At 58.6% G+C, this 25,975-nt stretch overlaps 2 protein-coding genes and 1 long non-coding RNA gene across 4 annotated transcripts in view; 2 read left to right on the top strand and 1 right to left on the bottom strand.

Annotated features, from left to right (window-relative positions):
• Positions 1 to 471: 471 nt before the first annotated feature.
• GET4 (guided entry of tail-anchored proteins factor 4) lies at positions 472 to 18,478 on the top strand. 2 transcript variants are annotated; one of them, XR_006605287.1, is made up of 10 exons: positions 3,371 to 5,086; positions 5,503 to 5,581; positions 5,859 to 5,940; positions 6,465 to 6,614; positions 11,442 to 11,580; positions 13,013 to 13,153; positions 13,250 to 13,325; positions 13,415 to 13,487; positions 13,567 to 13,719; positions 18,175 to 18,478. XR_006605287.1 is itself a non-coding variant. In XM_045075201.1 (9 exons), exons 1-9 carry the CDS (start codon positions 606 to 608, stop codon positions 18,258 to 18,260), a joined length of 978 nt encoding a protein of 325 aa, XP_044931136.1. In that variant the 5' UTR covers positions 472 to 605; the 3' UTR covers positions 18,261 to 18,478. The 2 variants fall into 2 exon arrangements, 1 of the variants encoding a protein (XP_044931136.1); XM_045075201.1 differs by lacking the exons at positions 3,371 to 5,086; positions 13,567 to 13,719 and adding an exon at positions 472 to 757.
• A 2,439-nt stretch (positions 18,479 to 20,917) lies between these two features.
• ADAP1 (ArfGAP with dual PH domains 1) overlaps positions 20,918 to 25,975 on the bottom strand; it is a 49,056-nt gene continuing 43,998 nt past the window's right edge. Inside the window, exons 7-11 of the mRNA XM_004776317.2 lie at positions 22,794 to 22,877; positions 22,544 to 22,606; positions 21,936 to 22,007; positions 21,521 to 21,749; positions 20,918 to 21,438 (exon numbers count right to left, since the gene is read on the bottom strand). Of these exons, the coding sequence (XP_004776374.1) occupies positions 21,410 to 21,438; positions 21,521 to 21,749; positions 21,936 to 22,007; positions 22,544 to 22,606; positions 22,794 to 22,877 (477 nt within the window). The 3' untranslated portion in view covers positions 20,918 to 21,409. The remainder of the gene's footprint in view (positions 21,439 to 21,520; positions 21,750 to 21,935; positions 22,008 to 22,543; positions 22,607 to 22,793; positions 22,878 to 25,975) is intronic.
• LOC123390711 lies at positions 22,873 to 25,243 on the top strand. The gene is made up of 2 exons (XR_006605288.1): positions 22,873 to 23,800; positions 24,404 to 25,243. It is a non-coding gene; the product is annotated as an uncharacterized LOC123390711 (long non-coding RNA).

The following is a 25,975-nucleotide window of genomic DNA, read 5'->3' as shown; positions in this document are numbered from 1 at the left end:
GCTCCGCGTTAATAGTCCGTGCTGCGTCCAAGCGGGGCCGACCACGGCTCCTCGAGCGGTGACGTGTCACCTGGACTTGATCTCTCTTTGGTCCCCAAACCCGGCCAAACAGGACGCGGCTTTAGTCACCCTCACCTCCCCGGGGCGGCCCGCAGCAGAAAGCACGAAAACACAGCTTTAATTTCAGAATCCTGGAATCCCAAAGACCGTTCAACTGGTGGCTGCTGGGCCTCGGGCCACTCGCCTTGGGCGCATCCGCGGCGCGTAGGCCCGGCGCCCGCGTTCTGACGTCACGCGCCGTCGCCATTGTGGCGTCCGCGTGCCCCGTCGCGGTCACGAGCGCTCCCGCCGCGGCCCCGCCCCGCGGCCCTGCGGCCTCACGGCCGTCCCTTCGCAGACTTGCGGCCCCGCCCCGCGATCACGTGCGCGCCCGCCGCGGCCCCGCCCCGCGGTCACGTGGCCGCCCGCCGAAGCGCCCGCTTCCAGCTTCGCGCGGCTCCTCGCGGGCCACCGTAGAGGGCGTCTGGCGGCCGCCGGGACGGAAGCCGAGAGGCGCTGCCGACCGCGCCTGCGACAGCGTCAGCCCTGCGCGGAGCGCCGGCCTGATGGCGGCGGCGGCGATGGCCGAGCAGGAGAGCTCCCGGAACGGCGCCCGGAACCGCGGCGGTGTCCAGCGCGTGGAGGGCAAGCTGCGCGCCAGCGTCGAGAAGGGCGACTACTACGAGGCGCACCAGATGTACCGGACCCTGTTCTTCAGGTAGCCGCCGCCGCCGCCGCCTTCCAGGGCTTTCCGCCGCGCCGCTGCCCCGCCCCCGGCCGCCTGCCATTGGCCGCGCCCGCCGCCCCGCGCCCCCGTTGGCCCGCGCTGCTGCCCGTCGCCGCGGCGGTCGGAGCCCGGGGCGGCCGGGGGACGAGGACGGAGGACACCCGACCCGGCGTCTCCCCTCCCCCCTGCGGACCCTCTTCCCCTCTCCGGGCCCCGACCCGGCGTCGCCCATCCGCGGTCTTGCCAGGACCGAGCCCCGGGCCCTGCGGTCCCCGGCGGTCCGGTTGTGCTAGGGAAACGTGCCCCTGCCCCGCGGCCCCTGCGACCCCAGCGGCCCGCGCTGGGGCAGCGGTGTCCCTGAGCCCGGCGCCGCGCCTGCACTTGCGCGGCCACGGGCTCTGTCGATGGGGGCGCGGGGAGTGGGATGTGGGGGGCCCGGCGACGAGTCCCGGGGGCTGGGGGCGCTGGGGGCTCCGGGGCCGCGTGGGTCTCACTGCACGTGCGGGGGTCGGACACTGCTGCGGGCGCGCTGAAATCAAAGGTGCCGCGTCGGCGGGTGTCGTGTGGGCTGCGGTGGTCCCCGCCTGGGCTGCGGGGCCACGAGAGCTGTGCTGTGGCGCGTGGCTGCTGTGATCCGAGTTGTCGCTTGCGCGGGGCGTTCGGTGACCCTGGAGGGTCCGGGCGGAGCAGTGGAGGGGATTCGCTGGGAGGGATTGGCCTGAACGACAGGTGCAAGAATTTAGTCCGGTCCGTGGAGGGCCTTTTCTGCCCCAGCTGTGTGGCGGGGAGCTGAAGGGCTGTGGGAGGCTTTTCACCACCAGGCCCAGACTTTGATATGCAAGTGGCAAGAGGGGTCAGTGTTTCCGCAGACTCTGAGATCCTGTCCCGGCCATGCTTGGCTCGGCTGGCTGGAGGAGCCCGGGTCGGAGTGCGTGCTGCTGAACGTAGGCAGCTTCACCTACCAGAAGTCCGTGTGAGGGGAGCTTTCTGAGCTAGGTGCTTGCTGTTCTCGGGATTACTAATCAGCAAAATTCCATTTTCCCAACAAGAAACAATGTTTCCTGTTTTGAGACAGTTTTGCCTTGTGGGATGAGCCTTGAAGAGGCAAGTCTCTCTGCCCATGGTGTGTTTGGGGGTGGTGATGGAAAGCAGGCTCTCCTCCACCCCAGCCTTGACTTGGCTTTGAATTCCATGTGTGCTCTGTGATCTAAGACCAGCCTTGGCTTCCTCGTGGGACATCTGGTGTGCACCGACACTGCTCAGGAGTTGGGAAAAAGAAATCTGCCACTGGCCCCACTGGGGACAAAGTTAATGGTGGCGTTTGTGGTCGTCCTTAAGGCCTGGCTGAACTATCCTGGAGTTGTCCCTGGCTTCCAAGGTGCTGTCCATTAGACCTGTGATCCCAGCGCTGCTGAGACCCTGCTGGGGGTGTGGCTCTTGGACAAGTCTGATTCACTGAGTTATACTAGGTTCTGGGCCTTTTTGTAAGTCAACATACATGTCTGTATTTGTTTACCTGAAACATAACACTTTGAGGAGTTATGGCCCATATGTTCCCATGAACCTATCACCAACCAAGATAGGGAAAACAGCCATTACTGCTAAGGTTCTTTTCTCTGTTTTCAGAATCCATCTCTCACACACCCTTACCCTCAGGCACTCACTGCTCTCTGTGGCCCCATAGTTTGACTTGCATTTTCTAGAATGTTTTGTAAGTGAAATCATATCTGCTTTTTGTGCATTTTGAGTTTACACAGCATGATTATTTGGAGATTTCCCCACGTGTAAAGCATTAGTTCATCCCTATTGACGAATGGTGTCCTGTGAGGGACCACAGCTTGTTACCCACTCACCTGTTGGATACATTCGTCAAATTGGTGTCTATTTTTTTGTTTTGTTTTGTTTTTTTAGGATTTTTTTTATTTGAGAGAGAGTGCACACATGTGCAAGGGAGCCTGGGGAAGGGAAGAGTCAGAGTGGGAGGAAGAAGCAGGGGCCTCAATCCCAGGACCCTGGGATCGTGACCTGAGCCGAAGACCGATGCTTAGCCCACTGAGCCACCCAGGCGCCCCCCACCCCCAAATTGCACTGTTTTAATTGTTGTGTTTCACAGCAGTTGAAGGAGAGGGGGCATGGAATCTGGTGGTCCAGTGGGTTGGACTTCCTCGGTGCACCTGCCTCAGCTGTGGGCAGTAGTCGAGGCCTGGTGGCTCAGCTGGTGCCAGCGGATGGCCACCTAGTGTCTTCAGACCACTCTCTGCCAGGAGGAGGGAGTCTGTTTTCCAGACCTTTTGTGTTTTGGGCATTTGGTCATCCTCCACCCACTTTCTGGCATTCATGGCTGTTTTGCGGGGTGGCCATAGGGCTCCTTGGCCCAGTGTTGGGATAGCCACCTCCCAGGAGGGGCTCTGCAGCCAGCCTGCCTCCCCCCAGGGGCATTTCTGAGAATTGTGTGGTTTTGCCTCTTAAATCAAATGAAGAAAAATTTTTAAAAGAAAAACTTATTGGGGCACCTGGGTGTCTCAGTGCAGCGTCTGCCTTTGGCTCAGGTCATGATCCTGGGGTCCTGGGATGGAGCTCCATGGGGAGTCGGCTTCTCCCTCTGCTCCCCACCCGCCCCCCCACCCCAGTCTCCAATCAGTTGGCAGCTGGCAGATGACACCAGCATGTGTCCCCCAGGTGCACTGAGCATGTACACCTTCCAAAGGTGTGGGCATGGGGGTGCAGACAGCAGGGCTGCGTGGATGGTGCCGGGCTGGAGGGTTCCTGCTCCCTCTGCTCTCAGCAACCTCCCAAGCCTTGGACTCAGACAACTAAATCCCTTCCTGTTCCCCGCGTTCTGCCGAAAGAAGGATGCTCATTTCTCAGCGTTGCCTTTATCCGCCCCCCCCCCAGCTTTCCTTGATCTGCAACAGGTGATCTTATGTGGATGGGACGAGTGCTGGCTGTGGCACATCGCCCCACTCCCCCTTGGCCCCCAACCCCAGGAAGGGAGGCACCGTGGGTGCTTGAACACCGTGGGTGTTACCCCAGGGATTTGCTGTTACCTGCTCCTTGGCAGCTTCCTTCTTGGGGTGTTTTGAGAGGTTGTCTCTTGCACTGCATCAGACGGAGGAGTCTAGAGTTCTGTCACATCTTGCGTAAGCAGTAGCACGCTGGCAAGATTGTCACTTAGAAGAAGTGCCTATGTGTCCATGGAAATGGCAACATGAGGTGGTGTGCCTCCGCATACTCATCTTTCCAGAACTGCCTGTGGCAATGCTGGCCACGGGTCGTGGGCAGGGCGGCTCCCAGCAGAACCAGACCGGGATGAGCTCGGTTGGTGTGGGAGTAGGCTGTGTACATGTGCAAAGGAGAGAGACAAACAGACGGCTCACAGAAGTCCTGCTACAGAAACCGCAGGCCGCACAGATGACGGTGGGCTGGCAGTGGTTTCCTTTCTTGGGGTATAGGCTCTTCTCGCTGGCCCAACCCCCCTACCCAGCAGATGGGGTCTTCTGTTGGGGCCATGTCTGGGCCCACTGGGTTCCCCTGTGTGTGACTGTGATGGGGTTGGGTTCTCTGGGGCGGGGAGGGGGGTGTCTGGTTATGGAACTTTTTGAAGAAAAGACCTTTTCTGTGGTTAGTCGAACACCAAGCCCTCACGTTCCCCCCTGCCCTGTCGGTCCCAGTGAGCTGCAGACAGGCTCCCTGGTGCATGTGTCTGGTGTTGGTCTGTCTTGGTAGCCCCTTGGGGCTGCTGCTTTAGTATCTCTAGTTTGTTGTGTCTGGACTGGGAGGCACAGACGTTACTGGTTGTATTTTTGGTTGTACTTCTTTTCTGAGGATTGTGGAGCTGAGTTCCCGCCCATGACTGGAGCATCCGGCAGCGCGTGTGCGTGTGGCCTTCAGGCACTCCCTCCTGCTGTGCATTCTGGGGGAGCCCAGAGGTGCTTCGCTGAACACTGTCTGTTGCGGATGGACCATTGTCCAGTTTGTTTGGGTTTAGTTACGGGCTGGGCTCTGGCTGCTCTGTGCTTCTGTCTCTGGAGTTCAGGGAAACTGAGAAATGTGTTCAAAGTGGGATAGTGAGGCAGGACAGAGGGGTGGAGGGGCAAGAGGAGAGCACAGGGATGGGGGAGGGACCGCAGGGACCGTCGGTGCAGTCATCACAGTGGGTGCTGTGTGTGCGTGTCCCCCACCTGAGAGGTCTCTATCCTGGAGCTCTCGCTTTCCCGACCCCTGAGTGCTACCTTGACCCTTAGTTCTCCAGTGGAATCCCAGTGTAACACTGTGTCCCACATGCAGCTCCTACCACCGTGGCTGGACGTGCCTCGTGGTGTAAGTCATCCAGCCTTTCTCTGGGTCCTGCAGAAACCCTTGAGCTGCTCTAGGGCTGTTTGGGCACAGACAGTGTCCCCTGCCGGTGCTGCTGTCACATGTGGCGCCCAGGTCCGCTGTTACCCTGAGGTCGGAGCTGCTGACAGCAGGGACTCTGTGCACACCAGGGGGACCTGGGTTGTGGAGCCACCCCAGTGTGGAGGCTAGACAGACTCAGGGGGCAGGGCGCCGTGACTGCCGGGTAAGGCAGTGGGCTCAGCAAAGAGAATGCATTTGCACTCCCATCTTTGGTAGGAGGCCCGTGCGCCCGCGCGCCTGCGTGCCTGTGTGCGGGACCTCGTGCTTTAGCGCTTGCGTCCGTTGGGGGGGTGTCTGCCCGACTGGACCTAACTGGGGCTCCGCTCTCTCTCTCACAGATACATGTCACAGAACAAGCACACAGAAGCGCGGGAGCTCATGTGCTCGGGGGCGCTGCTGTTCTTCAGCCACGGCCAGGTACACAGTGACCTCATACCCTTCTCTGCGTGGGGCCTGCAGGCTGGGAGAGGCCTGGTGGAGGGCTACAGGCTGTGCTTAGCCCTGACCCTGCCAGTGTGTTCACGTCGCGGGGCGCTGTCTGAGGTGCTGCGCGTACAGCTGGGGTCTCGGTCCTTCAGGCCGTGCTGCCAAGTGAGCTCTGTGCTCGGAGTGGTCTTCTTAGCTTAGGTCTGCCACAGCTGCTGAGCTCGAGCCGGAGCTCAGTTTTTGTGATTCTTGCTTCCATGTTTTATAGCAAAACAGTGCTGCAGACTTGTCCATGCTGGTATTAGAGTCGCTGGAGAAGGCGGAAGTCGAGGTGGCGGATGAGCTGCTGGGTGAGACTCTTACTGTGCGGGAGGCACCTGCAAGTGTGGAGTGGTGACACCCCTATGCACTGTTTGGCGATGGTGGCCTCTGGTCCCGGAGACCTGGCTTGCGGGCCCCATGTGGCGCAGTGGGGGTCGTCCTCCTTAGGGACTGCCCAGCTGGAAGGATGGAGGAGCAGCTTGCACCCGCTGCTGCACTCCCATGGGTCATCCCCCTACCCGCCAGGCCTTGCTCCTGTGTGGGTGGGCTTCCTGCTAGAGTACCCCCCTTCCTCCCCCCCCCCCACTCCCCGGCACACGCTGAGCTGTGAGGCCATTAAAGAGCATATGGCTGCTGGCTCTGCAGCCAAGAGGTTGGTTGGTTGGGGGGTCCTGGGACCTGGGACCTGGGGGGAGGAGTGCATGAGGCCACCCCAGCACACCAGTTCCCAGGTTTTGAAGCAAAGTAGTTCTCGTGAACTATAAGATGTGGGACACAGAGCTGAGCAGTAGCGTGTTTCTGTGGGTAAGAGTCTGTATTCATGTTGTTCTAGAAAATCTGGCCAAACTGTTCAGTTTGATGGACCCCAATTCCCCAGAGCGAGTGGCTTTTGTGTCTCGAGCCCTGAAGTGGTCCAGTGGAGGATCTGGGAAGCTGGGCCACCCCCGGCTCCACCAGCTGCTGGCCCTCACGCTGTGGAAAGGTAGGTCTGGGGCACCTGTGCACAGAGATACTCTTGGGCGGGTGCTGGCAGTTCCGGCAACGCTGTCTCTTTTTATGTACGTGTCTTTTATTTGGGTTAGCTGTTTTAATTAGGTAAACTCCTGGGACACTGGATATGAGGGGAGATTTTGTTCTCCACTGGCTTGGCCCTACCTGTCCATGGGCCTCGGGCGCAGCCCCTCCAGCCTCCTTCCTGGGACATTTTCCCTAGACCGGCCCTCTGATGGCACCTGCCCTGTGTTTTCTTCATATTTATCTCAGTTTCTGAGTAAGCATTTATGGGGGGGATCCGTGAGGGGGGATCCTGGGAGTTTCTGGATGTGGTTCCCATCCTGCGCTGAGAGGCTGCTGCCCACTGGAAAATGCACATGGTCGGGTGCTCTGACCAGCATTTGTTCTGGAGAATTCGAAGAGCTCTGTCCTGTGTGGTGAGCACCCACAGGCAGCTCATTCACGCTGCCGCAGCCTTCCCAGCAGCCCGGCAGTGCGTGGGGCGGGGTAGGGGCCTTGGTGGGAGCTGAGGGACAAGGACCTTCACCAGGAACGGCTGTGACAGCAGGCTCCTCCCAGAAACAGCCTGCTTCCAGCAAGCCGTGCGGTGGTCAGACAGACGGATCTGTCTCCCCCACAGCCAGCAGGCCCAGGGTGCCTTCTTGCTGTTTCTAATGCAGCAGCACGCATGTGGTGGGTGCCCACCACGAACCCGGCCCTTGTGCAGGCTGGGAAGCCAGCTGTGTGCGCATCTGAGGGCCATGCGCTTACTCCACTGTGTCCCCACCTGCTGTGACCCACGAGGCAGGAGGTTTCCGCATTCGTGCCTGCCGGCCTGCCAGCACTACTTTTACACCAGAGGGATAGGAAGAGAAAATGGTCAGACGTCCATAAAGGCTGGACAGTTAAGGAAGCCCTCCTTGAAGGGTGTGGCTGAGTCCCTTCCCCAGACCACCCAAGAAGCACACAGGGTCCGAGAAAGAGCATCCGGCATTTTGAGGCCAAGGCCGTCTTAGGCTCCCTCCTCTTCTGATGTGCGTTCCCTACGGGCGCCTTGCTCCTCCAACCTTGGCCTCACCCACTGCTGGTGACGGGTTCCTCTATCCCCCAGGCCATCCTGGCCTTTCCAACTGGCGTGGTCCCCATGTATTTTCTGTCTGTCCTGCCCACGGGACACTGGTGTGTCCTATTCACTGACCTCGGAGAGAGGCCATCTGTGCTTGCCTGCCTGGCGGGGGTGGGGGAGTCCCAGAAGCCCCTGCCCTTGACTCCCACCTCGACTTCAGGGGGTGCTGAGTCTGCACGTGCGGGTGGATGGCCTGGTGACTGTGCCAGTCAGGTGCACCTGTGGCAAACCGCTATTGCCAGCAAGTAATATTTGGCACCACTTTTGCCCAGGCAATATTGGGTGGCGCATGGGGGACACCGGGCGGGAAATGGGGCATGACCCTGCGTCTGTGGCTGAGAAGCAGAACTCAGGCTGCAGGAGTTCCTCAGAGCCCTCGTTGGCTAGGAGCCAACTGTAAGGCATGGACAGTTACTAGTACGATGTTCAAATTCAAGAGACCGCGATCACATGTAGTACCTGAGCCCCAAGCCCCAAGGGAGACAAGCGCAGAGTCCATGTCCTGTCCTGCCCCATAGTGTCCACAGCTTGTGTCCGGAGGCCGTGCTTAGGGATGTCTGTACAGCTGCAGTGCCTGGGGGCGGGCCCCCAATCGGGACCTCCAGGCAGGTGTGGCCCAGTGGGCACGGAGCCACCCGCCGTCCTGCCAGTCTCTCTCCACGACCTTGGCTTTGGGGGGGGGGGTCCGTCATGCAGTCCCTCATCCTACTACGTGTGTCTCACAAACTCAGGGTTTGTGGCAGCCCTGCCTCGAGCAAGGTCACCAGCGCCATGTTTCCGACAGCACTTGCTCCCTTGGTGTCCCTGGGCCACCGTCGGTCATTCTAGCAATGGCACAGGCTTTTCCATTATAACTTGTTATGAAGTCTGTGACCATGGTCTTTGATATGGTCCTGGTTTTGGTGCACTAGGAACTACGTTCATGGAAGATGGTGAATTTCCTGGATAACTGTGTGTGTGCTCACTGCTGTACCGACCAGCCGCTCCCAGGTCTCTCCCCTTCCTCCGGCCTCCCTGTTCCCTGAGATCCAGAAATATCAAAATTGGGCCAGTTCCTGATCCTACGGTGGCCTGTCTGCGTTCGAGTGAAAAGAAGAGTCCAATGTCTGTCATTCTAAATGACAAACTGCAGAACGTTTGTCATGCTCGGTGAGGATGCTTGTCCAAAGCTGAGGTGGGCCGAAAGCCGGGCTTCTTGCATCAAAGAACAGGTAGTGAACTCAAAGGACAGGCTCCAGGAGGACGTGACAGGAGCTCCTCTGGCGACAGCTGGATAATGGGGACGCAGAACAGCCTCTGGCTGATGTGGAGGCGGTTGGAGTGGTTGGGACAGTAGCTGAGCCATGATGTTTCCTCAAGCGAGAGCCTGATCCGGAGGGAGGCCCTGAGTCTCTCTGATTCCATGAAGGCTGAGGGAAGCGAGCTGGCTGCAGAAGGGGGCTGTGAAGCTGGTAGAGGCCGGCTCGAGGTGGATTCCGGAAAGAAGTCTTCTCCATAACCTAGAAGCTGCGGCCGGTGACACTGACGAGCGAGCTGAGGTCATTACTGATGGGGCTGCGCTCCACAGCAACCTCTCGGTATAGGAGAAACCGCCAGAGAGAAGGAGATGCCTTCCAGGACTTTCAGAACCTCCGTACCTGGAGAGAAGTCAACGCCCGGCTTCAGAGCTTCCAAGGACAAGCTGACACTGCTGTTAGGAGCTAATACAGCTGGTGATGGTAAGTTGAAGCCAGTGCTCGTGTACCATCTGGAAATCTTCAGGCCCTTAACAATTCTGCTAAATCTACTCTGCTTGGCCTCTGTAGATAGATACAGCAACAAAGCCTGGATGACAGTGTGTCTATTTACAACATGGTTTATTAAACATTTTAACCCCACTGTCAAGACCTATTGCTCAGAAAAAGATTCCTTTCAAAATATTACTGCTTGCTGATAAAGCATCTGGCACCCGAGAGCTCTGATGGAGACGGGCAGCAGGAGAGATGTCGTTTTCATGTCTGACACGACATCCATTCTGCAGCCCGTGGATCAACGAGGCATTGCAACCTTCATGTCTTCTTATTTAACAAACACACTCTGTAAGGCTCTCGCTGCCATAGACCGTGATTCCTCTGATGGTTCTGGGAAAAGTCCATAGAAAACTTTCCAGAAAGGATTGGTCATTCTAGATGCCACTACGAACACCCATGATTCATAGGAAGAGGTCAAAACATCAGTAGTGACAGGAGTTTGTTAGACGTTGATTCCCACCCCCATAGATGACTTTGAGGATTCAGGACTTTGTGGAGGAAGTCACTGCCAATGTGGTGAAATGGCAAGAGAACTAGAATCAGAAGTGGAGCCTGAACGTGGCACTGAACCGCTGCCATCTCACACTTTACCAGATGAGGAGCTGCGTCTCATGGAGGAGAAGGAAAGTGGTTTGTTGAGATGGGATCCGCTCCTGGTGCAGTTGCTGTGACCACTGTTGAAGTGACCACAGAGGATACCGAGGAGGACATCAACTGAGCTAATAAATCAGCAGTGCGGTTTGAGAGAGAGGACTGACTTGCACACTGAAAGATGTTCTCCTGTGGGCAAATGCTACCCAACAGCATCACGCACTCCAGTGTGTGCAGAAAACATCATAGCCTACTTATTTTAAGAATGTGGCACGGCTGCCCCAGCCGCCAGCAGCCCCGATCAGTCGGCAGCTACCAACATCGAGGCAGGCCCTCCTCCAGCAACAACGATGACTCCCTGGAAGTTCAGGAGCGGGTTAGCGTCTCGTGGCCATCAAGCATTTGTTTCTGAAGGCACGTACCTGGGCTTTAGACCGTGCTGTCACACTCAGCAGACCCCCGTCTCAGCACAGCTCTTGCGCGCCCTGGGAAACCTGAAAGCTTGACTGGCTTTGAAGAGGTTGCTTTGCTGCGGTCTGCAGTCAGGCCCACAGTATGCCTGAGCTGCTCCTGGGCGGGCTGCAGTCCAGTTCGTGGAGGGAGCCTTGTGCGGGGCAGGGCCTGTGGGTGTGGTTTTGCCTAACTTCTCTTCTCATGATGCTCTAAAGCCAAAAAGTTATCCCAGGGGGTCTGAGGGAGAGAGGAGAGACAGCACAGGTACACAAAGCAATGCCGACTCAGAATTAGTCTGTGTTTCTGAAGGCGGCAGTCTGGGCCCTGAGGGCATCTGCCATGGGCGGGAGGGCAGCCGGGTCCTTGGAGCAGGTGTTCCCAGCAGAAGGTGGAGGCAGCTGAGGCACAGGGCCCGAGCCCTGGAAAGGTGTGGGAACCAGGTGGCTTGTGAGCAGGACGGGTGTGAGCCCGTCTGCTCCAGGAGACAGACCACGGTGGGCGGGGGTGGCATGGCCTAGGCTGGGGCTCTGCTCGGCACCGCAGCCACTCTGGGTGTCCTGTGTTCTGTCCACGGGGGTGGGGCGGGGAGAGGGGCAGGAGGTAGATCGATTTTCCCGTGATGAATGGGGAGAGCAGGTTTACAGCCTGAGTCATTTACTGATGTTGAGAAGATTGGGATTTTGATTGTTGTTTTTAAAAAATAGAAGTGGTTACGAACAGCTGAGTGTTAGAGCAGACGTGCCCATGGTGTTCTTAGCCCCAAAGCTTCCTGCGTTGCTGAATGTGACACGGCAGAGCCGGGCAGGGGCCGCACAGAGACCCGTGCACGCTCATCGGTGTCCCCTCTCCTCTGTAGAGCAGAACTATTGTGAGTCCCGGTACCACTTCCTGCACTCTGCGGACGGCGAGGGCTGTGCCCACATGCTGGTGGAGTACTCGACCTCCAGGGGCTTCCGCAGCGAGGTGGACATGTTCGTGGCCCAGGCCGTGCTGCAGTAAGTACCACACTCGTGGGGTCCCGTCTCCCTGCACGGCTGCCGGGTCTGCCCCGTGGCCCTGCCGCAGATAGCTCCCTCCCCCTCCCACCGAGGACAGGTCACGCTGTCCCTCTCCACTCTGTCGGGCTGCCACGGACGTGAGTGTCTGTTCAGAGCTAGCGTTCTGCTGTGGCTCCCCAGTGTCTGTTTTCTCACATCACCTCTTTGGTGGGTTTTGTTTTTGTTAGCATCAGGCCACTGTTTCTTGTAGGGCTTGTCTGTTTATTTTTTAAACGATTTTATTTATTTATCTGACTGAGAAAGAGAGGGAACACTAGCATGGGGAGTGGCAGGCAGAGAGAGAAGCAGGCTCCCTGCTAAGCAGGGAGCCTGATGCAGGCTCAGTCTTGGGACCCCGAGACCATGACCCGAGCTGAAGGCAGATGCTTGGCCGACTGAGCCACCGAGGTGCCATGGGCATGTATATTTATTGAATTTTACGAGGTGTATTGGAATGGGGAGTGCGCATGCCTTTAAAGCTTTCCCAAGCCTGCTCCTGCCTTCCCAGGCGTCCCGCGCATCTGAAGGTTCCTCGAAAGCTGTGTCCCGAGTCTGTCCCCATCCATCAGGCCTCGCTTCCTCATCTACGACCTGGCCCGTAGCCGGCCTGCTCCAGGCTTCTCCTGCTTACGCTTGTCCAGTAGAAAGAGGCGGGTTTGGTGGCTGGGCGTCAGGATAGGAAACGTCTTACGGGTTTGAGGGGGTTTTGGGGCCCCAGAACGCTCACCATACACACCCAGCAGCGCTTGGGGCTTCCATGCTCTTGTGCTCCCTGCACAGCAACGCAGGGCTGCCGTCCCCAACTCAGAAACGGAGACGTTTCCTAGACACCTGAGCTCCCTGCCCCAGCCTGTGCAGTATCCAGTGCTCAGAGTCCCCAGGCTGGGCGGGATCGTGTGCAACCACCAGACACCTTCTTCTCGGGCCCTTATCCCTTAACAAGGTAGAGGCCCCCCACTACAGCTCGTCCAGCTGTCGCCCAGGGCCCCTGTGGACAGAGACGTTCCCCGGGGACAGAGAGCTCAGGCCCCTGGGCTGACTGCTCTGTAGGCAGGGGCCTGATGGGTGTAAGCCAGCCGTAGTTGGGCAACTCCCCACGGCATCCGAGCTCCGTTGACCTGGGATGGTCACCTTCCCGAGCTTCATTCCTTCACCGGTCAACTGTGGCAAGCAGGGGGTGCCCTGCTCACGGGGGCGTGGGGATGGCAGCTGGGCTGAGCACAGAGCTCGGCACGGCGGGCCCGCGTTGGCCGGAGCTGCAGGATGGTGTGAGCAGGCAGCCCCACAGCTGTCGGCCAGCATTCTCCCGCGAGCCGGCGTGGACCTGAGCCCCTGCTAAAGGCCACGGCGTCCCCCTCCAGCAGCCCGCTTACTGGCCTCTCGGTTCCAGGTTTCTCTGTTTAAAGAACAAAAGCAGCGCGTCGGTGGTGTTCACAACGTACACACAGAAGCACCCGTCCATCGAGCACGGCCCTCCGTTCGTGCAGCCTCTGCTCAACTTCATCTGGTTCCTGCTGCTGGCTGTGGACGGGTAAGCCCTTGGGTGCTCGGGGCTTGCGGCCGCGCTGGGCTCGGGGCCCTCTGGGACTGTCATGCAAACGGAGCCGGACCTCCTGTTGTGTTCCAGGGGCAAACTGACAGTGTTCACAGTGCTGTGCGAGCAGTACCAGCCGTCCCTGCGGCGGGACCCGATGTACAACGAGGTGAGAGGCGGGGCCGCAGTGGGGCAGGCAATCTGGGGGGCCGGGGTGGGGGTGCGCTCCTCGGTGACCCCGTGCCCCTGCCCTTCCAGTACCTCGACAGGATAGGACAGCTGTTCTTCGGTGTGCCGCCCAAGCAGACGTCTTCCTACGGGGGCTTGCTAGGTAAGGCCCAAGCAGGGTGCTCCTGGGTGGGGGGAGGAGAGCCGCCCTGGCCGCGTCACCCCTTGGCCTCCCCCCCCAGGGGCTGTCGCTCTCCTGTGGCTCCGTGTCTCTGCCTGGCCTCGAAGTCCTTCTCCAGCAGAGTCCCAGACACAGCTGAGAGGATCCCGTTGGCCCTAGTTCGCCCCCTCCTTTGGCCACAGAGCCAAAGCGGATTTCTTCTTTTCTTATTCTGGTAAAATACACATATCCCAAAATTTGCTGTTTAACTATTTCTCAGTGTCCAGTTCAGGGGCACCATCCCCCGGTCCGGCTCCAGAACGTTCCATCCCCACATGGAGACCCTGTCCTCGTGATGCACAGACCCCTGCCCGCTCCCCCAGCCCCGCCGTCTGCTCTCTGTGTCTGTGAGTCTGATGACTCCAGGTCCTTGTGTGGGGGTTCCCCGTGCGTGCCCTTCTTTGTCTGGCTCGTGTCCTTGGGGCTCGTCCCTGTGGGGGCAGGGGAATCGTTCCTCCCTTTAGAAGGCCAGCCCGTCCTCCGTGGTGTGGATGGACAGCACTGTGTCACCCATCCCTCTGTGGGGGACCCCTTTTGCTGCTGTTAATATGGGGGCGCGTGCGTCTCTTTGAGCCCCTGCAGCCACTGCTCTGGGTAACACCCCCGAGGTGGGATTGCTGGGGCACGGCGAGATTTGGTGTAATTTCAGACGCTGCCAGAATGTCTTCCATGGCAGCGGCCCTGTTCCCTGTCCCGTCAGCTGCAAACAGGGGCAGTTTCTCCATGTCCCCGCCATGTTTGCTGTTGTCTGTGCCTCGGTAGTGGGTGTGCGGCTCTCACCATGGCTCTGAGTCCCATCACCCTGACGATGAGTGGTGCTGAGCGTCCTTTCTTGTGCTTATTAGCCATTTGTATGTCTCTGTCCATTCAAGTCATGTGCCTGTTTTTGAGTCAGGGTGGTGGTTTCTGTGTACTGGATACTCATCCCTTGTCAGATATAAAATTCCCAAGTGTTTTCTCCCATTCTCTGGGTTGCCTCTTTTTTTTTAAAGACTTTAGTTTTTAAAAGCAGTTTTCAGCGGGGCATCTGAGTGGTATATTTGGTGGTTGAGCATCCATCTCTTGGTTTCGGCTCAGGTCCTGATCTCAGGGTCATGACATCGAACCCCATGTTGGGCTCCGTGCTCAGCGTGAAGTCTGCTTGGGAATCTCCCTGTCCCTCTGCCCCTCCCTCTCCTCACATGCACTCTTTCTAAAATAAATATAAAAAATAAATAAATATGAAATATAAATAAGTAACTTTTTAATAAGGTAAATTACAACAGTTTTAGCTTCCCGGCAAGACACAAAGGAAGGTGTATCCGTTTCATCCCGGCCCCAGCTGTTCACGGCGTCCCCGTCTGAGTGGTGACTGTGTCAGAACCCTGGACCTGCACGGACACGGCATGTCACCTGAAGTTTGGGGTTCACATTGGGGATACTTTACATGCTATACGTTTATAGGTTTGGACACACGTGTCCACATTAGAGCCCTGCAGAGTTGTTTCTGTCCCCCAAATCCTGTCTGCCCACCTTGCACTGCCTTCTGTCTCTGTGGGCACTGCCTTGGGATGCACAGAATTCGCAATTTTCCTCCAGTCCAGCTTAGGTGTCTCTGCTCTATTGCTCCTGCCTTTGGTGTCAATCCCTAATGTCCTCATCCGGCCCAGGCCTGTGAGGCTCTTGCCCCATGTCGTCTTCTAAGAATTTTACTGGTTTTGGGTTTCCACAGTGGTCCTTGATCCCTGTAGAGGGTTTTTGTACCTGGTGTGAGGTAGGGGTCCAGTGTCCTGGCTTCGCTTGAAGAAACCTGTTCCCCCATGTGGTCTGGACACCCTTGTCAGAGATGGCTTGACTGCCATGCACGTGGGCTTCTTTCTGGCCTCTCTGTTGTGTTCTGCGGGCTTTCCGTGTCTTTGTGCCCATGCCATACTGCTGGGATTATTCTGTAGGAAGTTTTGAAATCAGGAAGTGCAAGCCCTCCAGTTTTGTTCTTTTTCAAGATCATTTTGGCTGTTTGGGTCCATTGCAATTCCATATACGTTTTAGGATATTTTTCTTGCAAACAAGCCATGGGGATTCTGAAAGGGACGGCATGGAATCTGTGGATGGCATTGGGTGGCCTTGGTCTAGGCAGTGTGTCAAGCCCCCCAGCCCATTGACATGGGAAGTGCTTCCATGTGTTAATGACTTCAGTCTCTCTCCGTGGTGGTCAGTGGTTTTCATGGGTGAGTCCTTCGTCTCCTTGGTTAAGGTCAGTGCCTAAGTATTTTAATCTTTTTGATGCTGTTGTAAATGGAATATTTTTATCATTTCTTTTCCAGATTGTTCATTGTTGGCGTAAAGAAACGCAGCGTGTTTTCACGTGCTGACTTTGTGCCCCCTTCCTTTGACGGATTCCCTTACTCCGACAGCTCCTTCCTGGAGTGTTCGGGTTCTCTGCATATGAGACCGTGTCCTACGCAGACAGATCGTGTTGCTCCTTCCTTTCCGCTGTAGATGCCTCTTCCTTCATTCTCGTGCCCGGTGGCCCCGGCCAGAGTTTTCCAGGACTGTGTGGGACGGAGGTGGTGAGGGCGGGCGCCCTCCCCTCGTTCCCGCTCCTCGAGGAGGAGCTCTCAGTCCTTCACCATCGAGGATCACGTTGGCCAGGGGGTTTCCGAGACGGCGGTCAGTGCGTGGAGGTCGTGCCTCTCCTATTCCCGGTTTGCTGAGTACTTGTATGCGCGCGTCGGGTTTAGTCCAGCGCTGTTCCTGCATCAGTAGAGATGGACAATCATGTGGGCTTCCCCTCGTTGTGCTGGCATGGGGCGTCACGCTAGCGGGTTTTCAGGGGGGCCCTCCGTGCATTCCACAAGTAAAGCCACTCGTTGTGGTGTGTTGTCCTCGCTGTGCTGCCGAGTCCCGCTTTCCAGAGGTCCGTTGAGGGTGTAGCCTCTGTGTTCACAGGGGTCACTGGTCTGTGATTTTTCTTGTAGCATCTCTGGGGTTCTGCTGGCCGCGTCAGATGAGTTGGGAAGCGCTCCCTCCCCCTCGATTGTTTCGGAAAAGTTTGGGAAGGACGGTGTTGGTCATTAAGGGTTTAGTAGAACTCACCAGGAAAGCCGTCAGGGCGTGGCTGTTCTTTGTTGGGAAGTTTGTTTTTTTGTTTTTTGTTTTTTGGTTTTTTAAAGATTATTTATTTATTTATTTATTTATTTGACAGAGAGAGGTCACAAGTAGGCAGAGAGGCAGGCAAAGAGAGAGGAAGGGAAGCAGGCCCCTGCTGAGCAGAGAGCCTGAGATCATGACCTGAGCCGAAGGCAGCGGCTTAACCCACTGAGCCACCCAGGTGCCCTGTTGGGAAGTTTTGATGATGGATCCAGTCTCCTTACTGGTTCAGAGGCCCGTTTGGATGGTCACTTCTTTGTGACTTGGTCCTGGTGGGTGTTGGAGGCCAGGCCTCCGCCCCACGTCTGCCTGGCAACATGGTCTGGCCTTCCCCGAGGTCTCGTACAGACTTCTTTCCTCCACCAGCCAGAGGCCAGTTTAGTTGTTCTTCTGAATGTGGCTTTTCAGAGCCTGAATGTGGTGGTATTTTTGAGTTGAGCGTGTTCCCCAGAGTTCATCGTTCACCCACATGCACCTAGTCCCACCTACACAGCCCTGGAGAGGGCTCCTGTGGCCCGACAGCATGGAGGCTTCCCTCCTCAGCTTCCTGCTGGGGGGACGTTGCAGAGTCACAGGTGGCACGCGTCCCCCACACAGATGCCAGCCTGCTCCTGCCGGAGTGGAGGCAGCCCCAGGTGATGGGGGGCGGGGTGGGGGTTGCTGGTCCCACCAGGCTCCATGATGGCTCCCCCACCCCTTAGATCCAGGCGGCACCCTGCCCCAGGGGCCCTGCAGGGCTGGCCTGGGTGGGATTTTTGTCCTTGGAGCCAAACTACGCTCCATGGAAAGGTTTTTGGTCTGAGATGATTTCAAAAGTCATTGGCTGCTGTTCAGCCTTGTGTGGCAGATGCTTTAGCCCCATGCGGGCCTGGCCGGGCCGTGTGTCTGAAGCCCCGGTGCTGTTGCTGGGTCACTGGCGTCGCCCCTCACACAGGGGAGCCGACGCCGGTGTCCATTCATTTCCCGCCCGAACCTCCGCCTCGCCCCTCCCAGTCCCAGGCCGCAAGTGGCGTGTTCCTTGGACCCAATTTCATGGGCCCGAGTCTGTGCAGAGGACCTTGCTCACTTTTCTGTTTGTTTCTTTTCATGATGGTTTGGCTTCAGGGGACTTTCTGATCTCCTGAGTTCATATTGAATCGTCGTTCTTTGACTAAAAATTAGATAAGTGTCAGTGGTGGCAGCCCCACCATTTCTGCCTGGGAATGCGTCCTGACCTCTCCGTGAACCTGTGATGCACACGCGCGTGCCCGCTCAGCAGTGGCCTCCCCGTGACGGGGTTCTGAGGACGATTCTCCAGGGCTGTCTGGCGGCCGGGTTGTGTCCCACGGGTGGGCACTCGGGGTCTTTCCCCAGCTGCCAGGTCCTTACAGGCACGCTGAGCACTCCCTGGGACTCATGCCGTCCCAGCCCGGGAATGCGGCGGCTTGGCAGGTGGGGTTCCCCGGGCAGCCAGGGGTGCCGAGCGCGTGCTGTGCCCCTGACAGCACCTGTTTGCTTCCAGGGAATCTTCTGAGCAGCCTCATGGGCGCCTCGGAGCAGGAGGGCGAGGACAGTCAGGACGACAGCAGCCCCATTGAGCTCGACTGAGCCCGCCCGCCCGGCCTGCATGAAGACGCCCTCGTCCCCGGGGCTCCCGCCGTGAGGCTCCCGCCACGGGGCTCCCGCCGTGGGGTCCCGCCTGAGGCGGCGGGGGCCACGTGGGCCTCGGCGCCGGCCCGGGGCTGCGGGGCCTGCGGCGGCTGTGCTGGGCCGCCCTGCACCCCCAGACTGACCCACAATAAAGCACGGGCCTTGCTGCGCTACCATCCTCTTTCCCTGTCCTTTGTGTCTGGTTTGCTTGGGGAGGCGACCTGGTGTCTGGCACGTGCCGCGGGCCCGACCCTGTCGCAGGTGGCGTGGGGGGCGGCCGCCGTCCCACCAGCCCTGCACAGATGTCCCGTGGGGTCCCAGAGAGCGTCTGGGTGGCTGCTCCAGGCCACACTGAGGCCACGGCTCCTTGGGGCAGCTCTTACAGCGGGAGCAGGATCCTTTCCACGTTTCGGGACGTGGTATTTATTTTCACTGGGTGATGGATTCCTTTGACCTGGCGTGGTAGATGTTAACCTTGTGACCAGTCCAGGAGCGAGCAGATGTGCCCTTTCCCACTGACGCTGTACCAGATGTTCGCAGAGCAATGACGAGAGGGGAAACACTTTATTTTTTCACAATTAAAGTAAGAGTTGTAGATTAATACACAGTGATCATGCATGGGAAGGAGTGAGATATACACTCTCGTTGACTGTAAAATGGAATTTAAACGAAGGTTTGTGTTACTTGTTGAGTTGAAATAAATCCTTTATACTGGGTTTTGCGGCGCTCGTCCTTTCTGAGTGAGCTCCTGAGGCTGGCGGGTGGGGGAGCAGGGCCTGAGACCCCATCCGCAGTGGCCGGTTTGTGTCTGCCGCGCCCGCAGGGGGCGCTGTGGGCAGCTACGAGTGGCCAGTGTCGGGGTCTTGTGATTGGTGTGTAACTACGAGGTTTCTCTAAACACGAGACCCCAAATCCAGTGGGGTCCTGCCTTGTCACAGGTTCTAAGTGCAGGCCACCAAGGTGGGGGAAGGAGTGCAGAGTCCCCCCCCCTCCCCCACTGGGCAGCCCCGGGGCGCACTGAGGAGGCTGCTAGTGGAGGGAGCCCTCACCAGGGGCAGGCCCCAAGCCCACAGTGGGCCCCCTGCCTGGAGCCGTGATGCTTGTTCTGAAACCACGAAATGCGTGCAGCGCAGTCAGTGGGCAGGATGTTGGAGCAGCGCTTGGGTTTTTCTGTGGAATTTGCCCCGGCCAGAATGGACAAACACAGAGCACGCACACCTGTGTCCCGCTATGCTCCTCCTGGTGGCGGCGTCTGTCTCGACCCTCAGCACGTGGAGACCTCCCTCCCCGGTCGGAGGGCCGCCGTGGGCCCGTGCGCCCGATCCCACTTTCCCTGGGAGCACGGCCACGTTTTTCGTGCAGTTGTGAATGGTGCTGTCATTTTCTGGGAACGCGGCGTCCCGTGTGTAGCCGTGCAGGCCGTGCGTTGCCCACATCTCTACGGAGGAGCGTGAGGGATGCGGACGCCGGCCTGAAGGCCACAGCTCCCAGCAACCCGGTGTGCCGAGGCCTGTGAGGTCCGCACAGTGACCACCATCTGTGGGCCATGAGCTTCCTGCCTCGTTGGGAGAAATTCTCCTGCCAGTGGTAAGTGTTTGTTTCTTTTTAACATGTTAGTGTCTTGGGCAGGACACCCTTGCATCTGGTTCAGAGAGGGTCTAGAAGGCCAGTCCCCAAGAACGTGTGGCTGGGGCTGCTCCCCACAAAGGGAGGGGCAGTCCCGGGGACCTCTGGCTTTTCGTTTCCACCTAGGAGGAGACCCCCTACCTCTGGGACTTGAGTGTCCTTGTTTGGAAGCGGGGACAACAGGCCAGTGATTGTGGGTGGTGGCATCTGGCACGGCTGGGGAGGGGGTACCTGCCTGGGGCAGAAGGGGGCAGGGGCCCTGGGTGACCCTGGGACTGTCCTACCTCCCCGGCCCGGCTGTCTTGGGGCCTGCAGCTTAGATGGGAGTGAGGGGGGCGCTGCTGTCCTCTTGACCCTGCGGCTGGTCCCCCCCCATCCAGGTTGACATGATTCTGAGGGGGCCAGCCCACGCTCAGGGGCAGCAGGGAGATGGGGTGGTGGGAGTCGGGCCCACAAGGACAGGCAGAGGCCCTGGGGCACCCTTCTGGGGACGTCCGCACTTCAGAGGGCTGGCGTGACACGACACCCTGCCTTGGGGATTCCTGTACCTCTCAAGGGCTGGTCCAGGACCGTCTGAGGGTATGGGAGGGGGGCTGAGGGACGACCCAGATCACCCAGCAGGTACCCCTGCTTCTGCTGCTTCTGTCCCAACCCTCCACCGAGGGTGGACAGGGAGCCAGGGCCCCTGGGGAGGATGCTCGAGGGTTGTAAGTGCCGGCTGGCCAGTGGCACATTGGGTCCTGATGGGGGACACCCTGGGCTTCCATCTTCTAAGGGCTCAGTGGCTGGGTGGGGGGGGTGGCGGTCAACAGTCAGGAGCTGCCCCTCCCTTCTCCCTCCCCATCCAAGCATGCTGGGGCCCAGTGAGCTGCAACTCCCCGGTGTCTCTGACCCCCAGGCCCTCAGGCACATGCCACGTCAGCTGGTTGAGGACAACGATGCCATGCCCCATGCTAGCACCCAGGACCCCATGACTGACACACAGCAGGTAGCTCAATAAATACTTGTTGACAGAGACTTGAGGGAAGGGCAAGAGGGGGAGGGGAGGCATGCAGGCCACCCGCTGTCCCCACAGCCCAGCCTCCTGCTCAGGGGCAGGGTCCTGCTCAGGCGGGCAGGGGGCAAGGGCAGGTAGGGAGGGTCTGCCGGGCTGCCCTGAGCCAGGAGGCCGGGCGCAGGCCTCAGAGGAAGGGGGGTTCAGTGGAGGGGTGTGGTGGGGGGGAGGGTGGCAGGGGTCACAGCGCTGGGCAGCAGCATGGTGGGGTCTGAGAGCAGGTCAGGCCGGCCTGCAGTGAGGTTCCAGAGAAAAGGGTCCTAGTGGCTAAAGCTCAGGCCCCACGTGGCCGTGTCCGGGGCTGCCGCTTGGGGCCGGGGCCACGAAGCTGGTTCCTCCATCTGGCAGCCCCCCAGTCTGACTGCTGCCTCCTCGAGGGCCACTTCCAACAAGTCCGGTTCCCTCGGGCCTCCAGAACCGTCTCTCGTTAGGGTTTATGCTTGAAGTGCGCTTCCACTGGAAAAGGACAGGCGTCCAGCCAGGTCATAGCCACCCAGGAGGTGCTGGGCTCGGTCCCTGCCACCCCACCCACACTCACCTGCGTATTCCTGGGGCAGCATCGGCCTGTCCACGACCTTCCGGAAAGCCTCCACCCAGGCCCGCTGCTCCATCTCCGTCTCGCAGGCCAGCAGGAACCTGCGCTCTGGCGTGACGATGGTGATGCCGTGGGGCCAGTGGTGGCCCTGGGTGGACGGCGGGAGCCCGTCCAGCACCGTGTAGCCGCTCTCCTTGCTGCCGATGAAGACTTCCCCGCGAGCAAAGGCATCCTGTGGGCAGAGGCCAGGCAGCCCCTAGGCAAGGGGGCAGCTGTGCTCCTAGTGGGGGAAGCCCAGACCCATCCCCACCGCCTGCGGCCAGCAGACGACAGCTGGTCTCCACGTTGTAGGAGCGGAGACATCCACCCTGCAAGGGCCCTAGCTGACCTGGGCCGAGACCCTCCCTGACCCCCTTACCAGAGGGTCTTTGAAGTACATGAGCCTCCGGTCATCCATGGTGAACCAGCGCTTCCGGAAGCCTTCTGTTTGCTGTGGGTCAGAGAGTGCCGGGGTCCCGCCGGTCAGCCTGAGGCAGGGCACCCCCACATGCCTTCACTCATCCTTCGCTCATTTGTGCTTTCTGTGGGTGGTGCCGCGTCCTGCTCTGCCAGGGGGCTGCCCCCAGGGCCTTTGCACATGCTGTTCCTCCCAGGTACGTGCCCTCCCCTCCCCACCACACCAGTTCCTCCTCCTCGCCCGTCCTTAGAGCCCATCTTGGTTGCGAGGCTACCCCTTCTACACGTCCACGAGGCAGGGAAGGGGCCGAGTCTGCCCTTCTAGGGACCGATGGAAGGGGGCAAAGGCACGAGGCAGGCTCGGCTCAACCCAGAGCCCCACAGTCCTGGCTCCACAGGGCCCCCGCTTACAGAAGGTTGTGGGGTCCAGGGCCATCCACACACCAAAGTGATGTGTTGGAAGTCCTTGCCTGGGACTGTTGCTGGCACTCTGACTCTCCACGGCCACCCCAGCCCTGGGTAGCTGAGACCCTAATCTCTGAGGGGCTCGGGCCAGCCGGTCAGACCCACCTTGGGCCCCGTTTTCTCCATGTAGCCTTCCTTCAGGTAGTTCCGGGAGAGCTTCGGGACCAACTAGGGCAGAAGACAGGCTCAGGCCTGGGCCCTCCCAGTCACTCTCCCCCAGTGCGTCCCCGGCACCCTCCCCCCTCCCCCCCAGCTCGCTGTTGCTGAGCTGACATGCCCCAGAAGAAAGGAGCGGGTACGTGGAGACCCTTGGCCAGCGCCCCAGCCCCAGCAGACACAAGCCACCGGCACTTACGTCGGCATCGCTGGCCCCGGGGAAGGCCACCTGCAGGTAGTGGAAGCGGGCGGCTCGGAGCGCATTGAACCAGTCCACGATCTCCTGCGGGTCAGAGCGGGTGTCAGCCCTGAGCGCTGCCCCCCTGGGGGCCAGCCGAGGGCAGCCATGAACACAGGTGGGAGGCAGACCTGCTGGGGGATGGCCCCGGGGGCGGCCTGGGTGGACAGCGATGGCTCCACACAGGAGCCAGGCCGTGCTGGGGCCCGCCGGCCTGGGATGGGCAGGGCACAAACGGGGGAGACTGATGTCCAAGCCCGCCGGCCCCAGGCCCTGATGCGGCTTCAGGTATGGGGTGGTTCTTCTCTCCAGTGGGGTTATTTTTTCAAACCAAAGATGTTGCCCAGAGCAAGGCTCATCTATTCTTAAATCCACCCAGAGCTGCTGCCTCCCATCTCCAAAGGAAGGAAGAGAGCTGCTCTGTGTGAGCCAAACCCCTTGCTGGACAGGGTGGACCCGCAGCCCCTCCCTCTCCTGCTGCCGTGCAGAGTCCCCCGCCGACCAGACGCTGGAGTCTGCCCCACTTGGGTGAGCCCAATACCTCCTTCCCCTGCCAACACCGGGCCATTGCCAGCCACCCAGCACCTGCACGTCTCTAGGGCTCTGGAGCCCACTCCTGCTCGCGGGGTCATCCCACACCAGACCATACTGGAAATGATGCCTCCTCACCACCCTCACCTGCTGCACGCCCCCCCAACCCCCAGGAGCTGGCCATACCTCCTCACAGCCCTGCCCTGCAGCGTGTACCCCAATGCTGTCTTCCCCACCTAGGGCACAGGGTTCCCAATCCGGGCTAGGGCGTACGCTCTGGGCCCTGCCCACAGCCGCCTTCGCCCATGGTACATCCAGCCGCATCCCGGCCACCAGTGAACTCTCCAGTCCCTCCCCTGGGCTTAGGAGGCATCATCTCCTGCCTACTCCCCAGCGCGGGACTCCCTCCGATCACTGGAACTGCAGCAGCTGGACAGGTCAGTGAAAGTTCAACTTCGGCCGTGACAACTTCCCAGCAAACCACTGCCCCTCCAATAAAGACACAAGTCCACAGCCCAGCTACAGGCCCTACGGGCTCTCCCCAGCCCAAAGGCCCTTCCTTTCTTGCCAGCCTCAGCCTGTCAGCTGCTCAGGTGTGTCCTGTTCCATCTGGCCACAGGGCCTCTGCACATGCCATCCCAATACCTGCCACCACCCTTGGGTTGTGGTCCGCCCCCATTATGCACAGTCACTGTGCCCAGCCCTCAGTACAAGTAGGACTCTCTGACTCCTGCCTGTGTCTACTGGCGAACTGTGTAGTCACTCACAGAGGCCAGAGCCATGGCAAACAGGCTTACCTGTATCTAGGCACGGGGCCCAGCCCAGGCAGGTGCCATACCACAGCCCTCTGACCCTGGGGGAGGCTGCTGGGCACGCACAGCCGCAGAGTATCATGCCACACACAGAGAAGGTCCCTGGGCTCGGGGTCCCAAAGATGACGAGGGTGGAGGCTTCTAGATAAAGCTGAAGATTGGCACATGTGCCTTCAGCCATGTCTCACCTAAAAGCTGTTAATACCGCATGTCATCTTCCAAAACCAGGTCAGAAAGAAACAGAAAATCTGGACATACCGATTACTAGTAACAAAATGAAATCTGTAACCAAAGAACTCAAAACACACAAAAGTCTAGGACCAGATGGCTTCACCAACGAATTTTACCAAACACTTCAAGAGTGAAGAGCTATTCTCAAACCACAGCAAAAAAAAAAATAGAAAGGAAGCTTCCAGATTTGTGAGGCCAGCGTTACCCTGATAGCAAACCAGACGCACAGTGAAGTAGGTTTCTTCAGGGATCCAAGGATGGCTCAATATTTGCCAGCCCGTCAGCCAGATTGGTCGCCTCAACAAACACTTAAAAACCATACACCATCGCAATAGATGAAGAAAAAGCAAAGGAAAGCACTTGACAAAGTACAACATCTTTCACAATGAAACCAAAGGGGTTAGACGGACGCGGGTCGACATGAGAGGCCTCATTGTGCAACAGGCCTCCTGCTGCCCTCGCGTGCTGTAGGGAAGAGCAGTGCTTTCCCCTACGACCAGGAACGGATGACAACAGGGACAGCAGTAACTGGAAGCTCTATGGAGGAATGAGCTCAGGGAAGTTGCCTGACGACTTTGCGTTCCCTGCGTGACTTAAAAGACTAAGACTTTGGGGGCACCTGGGTGGCTCGGTTAGTTAAGTGTGTGCCTTTGGCTCAGGTCACAATCTGGGATCGAGTCCCCATGTTGGGCTCCCTGCCAAAGAAGAGGCACGTTTCCCCCTCTCTACCCGCTCATGCTGTCCCTTTCTCTCTCTTGCTCTCAAAATCTTTAAAAAAACAAACTAGTACTTCTAAGGAAAACAGTAAGCAGGAATTAAAAGCTACTATTACTATAACTTGTTTGTAATTGCAAATCTTTCTTTATACCTACCTTAGGAAATACTGCATTTAACAGAATGACTGTGTCTTGGGGCAACAGTGTGTACAGATGAAACACTGGGACACTGACCACCGAAAGGGGGTTGTGCAGACAGCTGTGCAGGGGCAGGGTTTCTGCACGTTACTGAAGTTAAACTACTATAAATTCGATTTAGAAGATTATAAATTTAGGATGTTAAATGTAATCGCCATGGCAACCAGGAAGAAAAGAGCTACAGAAAATACACAAAAGGAAATCAGGAGGGAATTCAAACATTGCACATGAACTAAACACAGAAGACACCAGGATTCCAGCAAACAAGGGAGAAGAAGCTGCAGGCCACACACATACACAGGGCACAAGACAGAAGATGATCAGTGAATCGGCAAACCTTGAGCTGGACAGACTAAGAAATGGACTCAAGTCACGACAGTCGGACACAAGGCTGGGGACGCTGCTGCCAGAAATGAAAAGGTCTAGGAGAGCCTGCCGGGATCCGCCGTGCACCGACAACGGGGTCACCTCGGTGAAGTGGACACGTTCATGGAAACGGAAAACCCACCAGGACCAAATCACAAAGTGACCGTCCAAATGGGCCCCTGAACCAGTAAGGAGACTGGATCCGTCTCAAAACTTCCCAACAAAGAACAGCTGTGCCCCGACGGCTTTCCTGGGAAGTTCTACTAAACCCTGAGTGACCAACACCGTC

The sequence above is a fragment of the Mustela putorius genome, unplaced genomic scaffold (assembly GCF_011764305.1).
Source record: "Mustela putorius furo isolate JIRA1106 unplaced genomic scaffold, ASM1176430v1.1 tig00000139_pilon_pilon_pilon, whole genome shotgun sequence".
NCBI lineage: Eukaryota > Metazoa > Chordata > Mammalia > Carnivora > Mustelidae > Mustela > Mustela putorius.
The sequence above is the reverse complement of the archived record's forward strand: the minus strand, read 5'-3'. Positions and strand labels throughout refer to the sequence as shown.

Excerpts from the sequence above, each read along its gene's own strand:
- GET4 (XM_045075201.1), top strand. The coding sequence starts at position 606 with ATGGCGGCGGCGGCGATGGCCGAGCAGGAGAGCTCCCGGAACGGCGCC. Across the intron at positions 6,615-11,441 it reads GGCCCTCACGCTGTGGAAAG|AGCAGAACTATTGTGAGTCC; the intron begins GTAGGTCTGGGG and ends TCTCCTCTGTAG. Across the intron at positions 13,488-18,174 it reads TTCCTACGGGGGCTTGCTAG|GGAATCTTCTGAGCAGCCTC; the intron begins GTAAGGCCCAAG and ends GTTTGCTTCCAG.